Source organism: Amia ocellicauda, chromosome 4 (genome assembly GCF_036373705.1).
Source record: "Amia ocellicauda isolate fAmiCal2 chromosome 4, fAmiCal2.hap1, whole genome shotgun sequence".
Lineage (NCBI taxonomy): Eukaryota > Metazoa > Chordata > Actinopteri > Amiiformes > Amiidae > Amia > Amia ocellicauda.
Window position 1 is genome coordinate 52,086,272 of NC_089853.1, and position 10,730 is coordinate 52,097,001.

Consider the following 10,730-nt stretch of genomic DNA (forward strand, 5'->3'; position numbering starts at 1 on the left):
GTACCTATAAAAGAAAAATGCTGTCATTGTCTGTTTTTTTTTGTTCTTTTTTCCACAGCCTTTGATATAAAATATTAGGAATATTATTAGTATAATAAGTATTATTATAATTCATATTATAAATAAAATTCACATGCCAGGCCTCATAAAGAATAGTCTTGTGTTTGTGTCTGTGTTTGTGTGGGTGTGTGTTCATGTGCGTGCGTTTGCAATAGTTCAGAGAAAAATCCAGCATATATATTATTCCCCCCTCCCGACCCCCCCCACCCTGTCATTGTCGGTGTTTGTCATAATTTTTTTTGTTCATCCAGACATAATCTCAGTGAAAATATTGCTTTAAAAAAAAAAAATCAGAAAGTGTCCGATATGGGGGATAAGATAGGATAGGACTTGTGTTTTTGTTTGTGTTTGTTTATTCATTCCTTTTTTTACGTGTTAGTTCTCCGAGCATGAGTCGTCTTCCTGGGAACCTTTGAAGCAAGCTGACTCATAGTGCTTGTTCAGGTAGGACTTGAGGGCGAAGGTTTTATTGCATCGCTTGCATTTGTAGTGCTTGAAGGCAGAGTGGGTTTGCATGTGGGCGCGCAGGTTGGAGCGGTCAGCGAAAGCTTTCCCGCAGTGGGCACAGGCAAAAGGCTTCTCCCCAGTGTGCGAGCGCATGTGGCCCTGCAACAGCCAGGGCCGACTGAAGGCCTTGCCACATACGTCGCACTTGTGCTTGAGATCGTGGGTGAGGATGTGCATTGCCAGGGCGGGCATGGACACGTACACCTTGTCGCAGGTGGGGCACTTGCGCGCCATCTTGCTGTCCAGGCTGCGGTGGGTCTGCTTGTGCCGGCTGAGGTTGGACGAGGTGGCGTAAGTCTTCCCGCACTCATTGCAAGTGTGCCGGGGTTGGCCGCTGCTACCACCTATTACAGCGCCACCACTCCCTGCACTGCCACAGCTGCCCCCTCCTGCTCCTCCGCCGCCGCCGCCTGGCCCTGATTGCCCCTCTCCCTCCACCTTTCTCCGTGAGCGCCCATCCGAGATGAAGAAGGCATCCATGGTGTAGCCCTCCGTCAGGGCCTCCGCCTCCCCACTGAAGAAGCCGCTGGCCGTCATGCCTGACTGGGGGCTATCAGGGTGCTCCATGTCGTGGTCGGAGTACTCCTCCCCCCCGCTGCTCACCTGGGTGTACAGGGGCTCCGACACGGCCGATGCCAGCTTGAGGCCCATCTTCTTCTCACTCTTGTACACTGACGGCGTGATGTAGTCCTGGATGTAGCCTGGTAGTTTTTGGAGACAGGGAGGATAGAAAAGCAGAATTAGAAAAATTCCCTGACTTACAACTCAAAAAAGGCCAAACCTACCCCACCTACCCAACTCGTGATCAAATGAGGGAGTCTTCTGTAGCAGGTGTGTGCAAGTCAAACTCAAAGTACATTTATTAGATCTGTGAGAGAGGACAAAACAGGAGGTTTTTTTTGTCTTATAACCATAACCCTATCACAGTTACTCTCCAAAGATGATTTTGCAAGTTGCAAAACAGGTGAAGCTGGTGATCCTACAAAATAATAGTGAAAGGAAAAAGAATTATGAAACAATGAATGAAAATATGTTTTTCTTCAGGTCAGCTGAGCAGGCATATTCATGGTGAATATATTCCTAAACTCATACCCCTGTTACTTAAGTGAATGACACACACTATGTTGTTATAGAGCATACTCTCTCAGCCTTAATACAGAGGAAGACCAGACCTCTCCCTGACATCCACTTTTGTCCACTTTGCACCTCCACAGTCACACCCATTATCATTTGTCTTTCATCAGGGGTCACTGAAGATCAGGGCACAGGCACTGAAAATGCATGAGGTGTCTCTAACTTTGTCTTTATATATATATATATAGAGATACAAAAAAACAGTGTCTGAGATTCCCAAATACAGGAAAATAACTACAAAAAACAACAACACTGTGATGGAAACCAAAACGTGTAAGATTACTGGACTATGCTGGCAGCTGTTCACACAATTCAAGAGATTCGATTTGTCTGTCTGCACCTTATTAGATTTTTGCAGCGGTGCTACTGTAACTGCTGTCTTTCTGTTGGTCGTGTGATTTTTAATGGAGAGAAGAGCCATTACCTGCAGGTCATAATCTGTTGCCTTTTGAGATTTCAGACTGGGCAAGTGGAGGTCTGCTCATCTGCATTAGGAACATTTACACTGTGCCTCCTTACCTCCTAACACTGCCTATAGGTCTGTCGATGAGAGGATTCTTTGGAATGTGAAAGATAAAATGGGTTTCCGGGAAGGTCAGCTTACAAATCATGAAGCTTTTGAAATCACACCCATGCCAGCATAGCAGTGTGTTGCCAGCCTGCAAACTTGTCTTTTCCTTGTTCATAAACAGGCAGTTAATAGCTAGGCTAGTGCAGGACTCAATATAACTGCCGAGAAGCTGCTCAGCCAGGGTGGGTGTTATCCTTGAAGGCTGCAACACTAGTAACATGTTTTTAATTGCGTTAGCAGACAGCTTTCTCTATCATGTGTAGCAGGGAGTAAGTCTGGAGAAAAATAAAATAACAAAACCAAACAGGAGAAAAATTTTCCACTGGAGCACTCCAAGGTAATTTATGCTTTCAGATACAGATCAAATGCAAGCTACAGATACATAAAATAAATAAGGATGATGCAATGCAACTCACTACAAACTACATTGCTAGTGTTCTTATTATCCTGAAAATAATCTAAACAGCTGTTCAACAGATCTTATTTATGTATATGGCAATGGTAACATATGATGTAAAAGTCGTGATGCTTATTCTTCGAAACGTTATAGCTTTATCAATACAATATATAATTACACTGCACTACATTACAAGGAAATGTGTTCTCTGGATAACAAATGCACAAATATTAAAATTGTATACTAATTGTATAATCCTGACTGTACATATCAAATGCCTTGAAAATTCAGTTCTATTATTGCACCAGGTTAATTTGACTGGAAAATGTATTCAAATATGTTTTAGTTTTATGCTTGGTTTCTAAATATAATAAACTTATCTGCTAGGTGCACAGCAATATTCTTAGCCTTCAGCAAGAATTAATCCATCAGAGAGAGTATTGCTTTCACAGACTCCCTGGAAGCCCTTGATAATATGAGCTCACTTTTTAGAAACGTATGGACAGTATTGGCTTGATTTAGTGCACATTCTGTTTGTTGAATTCAATCCAATCTGTAATTGTACTGCCTAAAGAACTGCAGATAGACTCAGTTCACCGCATGTGTTTTTGCTAGTACAGTCACACACATTTGACAATGTGTGCAGGGACATGGATGCATTGTGTTTTAATAAAAGACAATACCAAAAAATCTTCAAAATACTGAAAAAATGCAAATTATTTTTAACAACAAACAAAGCAAAAGGTACATTAGCAGTCGGTCAAGGTATTGTGTAAAAGACCCCATGCCTTCTATCGTGTATAACATTCCAACCGAGTTCTAAAACAATATTTAAATGTAAATAAAGAGAAAAATCAATGATGGAGCAATGTAACAAGTGGGTTAACATGTTTAAAATTATTATTATTTATAGATTTATTTTTTGTCTTCCTCAGATAATTATAGTCTGAGGTAAAATCCAGATGGCAGAATGTGACAAACAGGGATAAATGGATAGCTCAGGCAACAACAGATGCCAAATGTGAACTTAGTGACCTATTAGAGTGGCAGTCTTTTTAGCAGAACTTGGGAGTGTTGTTTGCCACCTGCAGGGATCTCTGTTTTGGGTTGACTTACTGCAAGCATTCGGAATCCTTCACAGTATTAATCCTTAGATGTTCATGCCCCCCCCCCCTCACCGCTTGATTTGCCAGGGCAGAACACACAGTCCAGGTTGCTTTCCAGTATGTTGTTAAATCAACAGGTCTAAGTCTTTAGGGATCTACTGCTGACCACAATTAAACACCACATGCCTTATCAACTCTTTCTCTGAATACAGAACCAGACTATTACCCTTCTCTTCGCTTTTGCTCTAGCTAACTGCTGCCAGTCTGCCCACACATTCTAATACTTAACATTCACGCAAGACAATCAAACTGTGTTTTGCAAGGCTGAAGGTAGTAACTATTTAGTGCCATATTACATTTTCAGTTTCTACCATCTATATGTAGGATTATCACATTACAAACCTTCATATTTCATGAAGATATTTTATGAGAATGTTACTCAAATGTAACAGTGCTTTTGACACACTCCCAAAACAAATAATACACAATAATGTGATTCCATTCTATTTTCCCTTTAGAAATACTACTTATGTCTCTAGGGGTATTTTGTAGTGTTAATAAATACATTATTGAGGATATAGTTGGTTGTGTTGTATATTAAATATCAACATAAATCAAGATTATCCTGAATTCTCAGTTCTTTTATGGCATTAAGTATTATACAATTTGTGGTATAAACACACTCTATATTACAATCTGTTACAATGTCATGAAAAAAGGAGAATGAATTTCAGACACAATGTGATCATGAAAATAAACTAAAATTGACAGAATTACAGTTTTCCTTTTTCCTTATACATTTATGTATCTTCCGTCTGAGCATTTGTAATATTTCACTTCAGAAACAAAAAAGCAAATAATATAATTAAGATTGTGTTTTATTACTGGTACAAAAATGGCAAAATTGCCTTTTGGTGAGAATCCCTTAGACACTATAGGGAAACAAACTATTTTAAAACACTAGACGCAGCAAGCAGTGGAAATTAAATATTGACTGCTTTTTAATGAAATTCTAAGTTTTGCACTGATCAATAAATCGTCAACTATGAAAGAGTGTTACTGTTTCTGCCGAAGAGATGGAGAGGGAGAGAGAGAGAGAGAGAGAGAGAGAGAGAGGCAGGATGTAATTTGTCATATGATGACGTCTAGCATGATACAAACATGGAAAATATGAAAAATTAAAAAGGGGATAATAGTTAAGAGAGGGGGGCATTGCATGCAGGTCAAGGAAAGACAGTTTAAGCAGCTTAAATTAATCAGGTCATTAGAGAGGCAATTAAAGAGTTCTTAATGTGGTGCTTCCTGTTTCACCAGCCTACAGAATTCAATCTTCAGACATTTTTCATAGCACACTGTGAAAACATTCACAATTAAATCAAGATTACTGTGCAACATTCACTCCAATAACAACCACCATCACCACGTATGTCTTTTGTTCTGTTATTCTGCTGTATTTTTAGGTTTATCTAGAGCTTTGACACATTATAACACCCCTTCTAAAATATGTACTGTTTATTGAATACCCTCTACCCTCACTGTATCTGGCACCAGTCTACTCTCAGATGACTGTAGTCTGGGCTACACCAATATATATATCAACTATGGGTAAAAACAAATTGAAAATTCATATAGTAAAAAATAGCCAGTGCCTTTACACAGACCAAATCAATCTCAATATCCATACAGTGGGGACATTTTAAGCGGGGGCTGGTGGGGGGGGGAAGCCGACTGCACATTTTTTCTTCAGATTTCTTTTGCTTCCTTATTATCTTTTTACCATTATAAGCTATAGGAATGGCCTAATAAGCCATACAACAAAACCTTCTCTCACAGTAACTGTTTACATGTGTGCATTTAATTCAACAACTTAATATTTCTACTTTTTCCCATTTTCATTTATGATAGTATTGCCATTTCAACAAAAACATATTTTTAATGCAATCCTTTTAATAAATTTAAGGTATGCATTTTAAAGAAGAAGAAACTTAAACTGACATCCCCTTGGATGTGTGCATCACTTGTACAAATTTGTAACAAAGAACCTGACAGGTAACTACAGACAAATGCATCTCCTGAATGAGTGCTGAATTGGATTTCATCGACTGAGACCACTTCCCCTTTCAAGAAAGATGAAATGAACAATAGTCATTGAATACAAAAGAACACCACTAAAATGTCAGGCAGATTCCTCCATTATATAGTAGCATTTCATTCAAAGTGTTTATTAAATATGTATGTGTGTGTATGTTCATGTAACAAGTGTCAATCAATACTATACAATGTCAGACAAAAGAGTCAATTTTCATGGTCTGTTTTGTCCCCCAAGCACAAGAAGTGATTTTAAAATATTGCTCTTATGTAAAGTGATTCATTTTAGGTGCAAAATAGAAGGATTTTTGTTTTGTTTTACTGAATTATACAGACTAAATCCAGACACGAAACCATAAATGAACACTAGGTTTAACCCTGTTAAAACACCCCATTCAATGTTCTTTATGGGTAATATGCCAGCACGTGGCATAACAAAACAAACAAACACACAAAACAAAAAAAATCTCTCAGAGCATACACTATTTTATATATGTAGATAAGGAAATGCAAATATGAAATATTGCAAAATGTTGTCCATGTTGACAGAAGCCCTATTCAACCATTGGTTTATTTCTCAGTGTACAACAAATGCTAAAAATGGTCCTGTGATATCAATAAGCTGCCAAGGATACTAAAAGTGGCCTGAAAAGAACAATAGAATAACAAGCAGGCTGATACCTAACCGCTAAAATAATCTTTACTGACTTGAATTAGTGGAGGACAAATCTATTATAGGCGTTCAGTACACATTCAAGTCCTCTTACAATAGAGAACCTTTGTTTAGTCAGCAAATGAGTATGACATCTTTAACATAATGTTCAGACCAATTACTAGACATTAAACATAACCTTCACTTTTAGGATTTGACCACATCTTCCACATTTTTGTAACAGAACATATTATTATGATCATTATTATTATTCATATTCATATTAATTCATAATAGTAATTATTAATAATAATTGTAGTAGAATGAAAACAACAATTTGAATTATTGTCAAAATGCACATTTGGGAATTTGTTTTTAAAGCTAATGTTGAACACCAAATACAATTTTATTATAGCACTCGGACAAAGACCGTTATTAGAAATGTTCAAATTGCAAGCATACAAATCAGGAAAGCAACATTCCTACAAATGTAGTCACTAGCAAGCTTCTTGCAATGGTACTGTGGCATGGCGTTAATGTGATTGTATAACAGGTGGAGCGTGATCTTTGGTAATCATTGTGGCTGCACTGTGTTGCAATGCCGTGATTTTGGCTTTCGCAAAAACAAAGGGAACAGACAGCTGGCGTCCCAAATCTGGGGACAAAATGGTCGAGAGAGAGAGAGAGAGAGAGAGAGAGAGAGAGTAGTCACTGGCTTTTGAAGGACATTTGAACGAAAACGTGCAGTTCCTCCAAAGAGGATTTAAATGAAATAAATATAAAAATATGCTTAATGAAATACTTGTGCTTCTTAGTTGATTTTTTTAATTTAATTTTTTGCTTCTGTTTTCCTACATTCTTCCAGAATGACTTTACATAGGTCAGCTATCCAGCCTTTTGCGCTGTCTGGATGCTGTAACGCTGTAGGAAGCTGTTTCATGTCCTCGTGTTTACTGTACACGCAACCCCACGTGACGTTTACTGATGCTGCCATAAGCATTTTTGTGATGTTTTTTTAAGGTTATTTTCTTTAGCTTGCTTTCTTTTCCGTTTGTAATGCTACCCTGGATCTCCTTTGACACTGAGGGCATGTACAGCTGAAATTCTATCCCTTGTGTGTTTGAAACAGCCGGAAGGAGAGAGAGAGAGAGGGAGGGGGGGAGGGGGGGGAGATGGTTGTGTGTGTGTGTATGTATGTATGTATGTATGTATGTGTGTGTATGGGGAGGGGGGGGGTCGCAACTCAAGGGCAATAACAGCTAAGGACAAATGTTGCATCCTCTTAACTCCAGGACCTTCAGTTGGCATTAAGGATTCAACACGAGGCCAGAAGATGCTTAAGCAAAATACCAAACAACAACAACAAAAACATCCCATTTCAAGCATTGTCGTGTCACATTTACATAAGCAGACGACTCCTCTCTGACCTGAATTTTGAATGCGCATCATCCGACAAAAAAAAAAAAAAAAGTCTCGCAGCACTGAGAGATTCAATCGGGATGCCAATGCAGGAGCGCATACCATGCACACAAATAAATCAAAATAGCAAAGATCAGTCTTAAAGTATCAACAGCAACTGTGTGTCTTTAATTTTATTTTAAAAATGGCCCACGAGTAGTGATTTGAAATCTACTGAAAAGCAATGATATACTGCTGATCCTTAAATAAACAAAAACACACAAACAAAATGGTGTTATATAATTCCCCTCAAGACAACAGCTTCTCGAGAAACCTTAGGAGAGGATGTCTGAAATATATATATATATATATATATATATATATATATATATATATATATATATATATATATATATATATATATATAAATGAATCAGAATAGGAAAAAACACTTACCATTTTCACTGATTCGGACACCCAAGCTTGCCACGGAGTCTGTGATCGAGCGTGCAAAAGTGTAACTGTCATCTAGATGGTGGTGATGGTGTTGGTTAGTATTGCTCACAGCAGAGGATGAGAAATCATCAAGCTTTATTTTCTTCACCAAAAATGAACGGGGCATGTTTCCACCGAGAAAATGCTAGCCCAGGAACTGAAGGGTAAAGACTGAAAAAACAATCAAACAAACAAAAATAAATTAAAAATAAAATAAAAAAATAAAATAAACACACACACACAAGCAAAGTGTTGTAATCCTTGCACAACTTAAAGAGACTGAGAAAAAAAATGACAATAAAAAATCTGCGGACGCCAGTGTCTTGTCCTGTGGTTCCCTCATGTGTGAGGGAGAGAGAGGAGGGAGAGAGAAGAGAAAAAAAACACAATCCTTGTTCAGCACTGGATACTGGATAGCTCCTGTGATGCAGCAGCAGCAGGCAAAAGGGACAGGGAGAAAAAGAGAGAGAGGAGGGAGAGAGAGAGAGAGAGAGAGAGAGAGAGAGAGAGAGAGAGAGAGAGAGAGGAAAGACTGTCAGACTAGCTGAGATCAGCAATCAGCCTGCTTTTATATGGGACCGCATGTATGGAGATCAGGTGGTGTTTGGAAATGGAGCTGCTTAGCTTTAATCCATCAAATGTCCCCCAGGACACACATCAAATTACTACTGAACCGTCTGTGCATCCACACACACAGACACGGGGGGGGGGGGGGGGGGGTGTAGAGAGAAAGCCCCTCTATCTATGCACTGGGAGAGGGGAGTGGGGGTTGGCGGGTGCGGCGTGCGGGGGAGGCAGAAGGCAGACAATGGCAGACAATGGAGGCACGTGGACAGAACTACATTCAGGATCTTGTCTTCTATTGTTTCTCGATGAAGTACCGCAGTTTATGTTGTCTTGTAGCGGGCTGCCTTTTGAAACATCCCTCTCAGTTTCAGTTTCACTGAAAGCCTTGGTCTGGATTTCCACCAGGCAGTGACTGTTGCTGTACAGCCTCGCAGAGCATTTTATTTTCCAAAGCATGGGGTCCCTCCAGGCACAGACCAGACACAGGTTCGGTCTCTCGTTCAGTATCTTTCTCTCTAGATTTGATTGGCTGCTTTGTTGTGCAGACAGATGCATATCACCCTAACAATGGCTAATTAATTAAACACCCTTCAGATTAACATTGAATCAAAAATGAACCTGCAATTATTTATTGTCTGGAACAATTCCAGTTTTACCCATATCGGCCGAATCCTTAGTTAGTTTTAAGATCTTATATGCAAAGTTAGTTCTTAGTCACAGAGCTGATACTGGCTCACACCAATTTAAAATAAAATAAAATAAAATATTCTCTAAAACAAATAATTGGTATACAGCGTAATAATTATAAATAGGCTATATGGGACAGAAGAAATAAAATAAAGCTATAAAGAAAGCGTGTTCCTGTTTGTTTTTGCGACTAAAAGTGTTCCAACCTGTAATGCTACCAATTAAGAAAAAACAACCAAAAAAACAACAACGACAACAACAAAAAAAACATAAAAGCACAATAGATGATTCTCAAGAAAGATCGATTCCTGTGAATTGTTTAGCGCTTGTTGCATTCCGTTCTCTTCAGACTTCCTAACAAGAGCACGGTTGGGCCAGTGACAAAAGACAGCTTAAAAGAGAAATGTGATCATTATCCTAAGCAAGGGTCTCAGTCATCCCAAAATCCACCCCCCACCCCAGATCAAAAACACATACACCCCTCTTTCACTCTGAGAAAATCCACCAGTATTTTCCCCCCTGCTCCCTCCCAAGGGATCCCTAGCCAGGCCCATCTCCCGCTTATGCTGCTGACAAAGACTGTGCAGAACGTCACTAACAATTATACCTGCTCCCTTAATTAATCTCTGAGGGCGTTTAGCTGGATTAGACAAATTACTGACACCACTGTGTACTTTCTCCAAATGGGATTTCTCAATCTGAAACTGTAACACTGTTGAAAGGGAACTAGAAACTATTTTTTTTCTTTTTTTAATTACCTCTAGAAGCTTTAAGGCAGGGGTTCCCAATGTCTGGTAATGGATGGCCAATTATCGGAGGTTGCATGGGATGTGGGGGCCGCAGTAGAAAATGAATCACCAATGAAAACAAAATATGTCCCAAATCATACCTTTTTTATTTCCTATAAATTTCTGTTACATTTATGAACTTTAATTGTTGTTTTATTATTTTCCCCCAAATTACATGTTCAATTTGTAACAGAAAATTTACAGAAAGTGTAAAAATATAGTAAAGGTTTAGAAAAGAGGTGGTTGAAGGTTGGCTTTGGGGGGCCGCACCAAACATCAA

At 39.0% G+C, this 10,730-nt stretch overlaps 1 protein-coding gene across 1 annotated transcript; it reads right to left on the minus strand.

The window, feature by feature from the left end:
• Nucleotides 1-274: 274 nt before the first annotated feature.
• scrt2 (scratch family zinc finger 2) lies at nt 275-8,892 on the minus strand. The gene is made up of 2 exons (XM_066702726.1): nt 8,370-8,892; nt 275-1,268 (listed from the first exon to the last, which is right to left on the minus strand). Exons 1-2 carry the CDS (start codon nt 8,533-8,535, stop codon nt 436-438), a joined length of 999 nt encoding a protein of 332 aa, XP_066558823.1. The 5' UTR covers nt 8,536-8,892; the 3' UTR covers nt 275-435.
• Nucleotides 8,893-10,730: the final 1,838 nt, after the last annotated feature.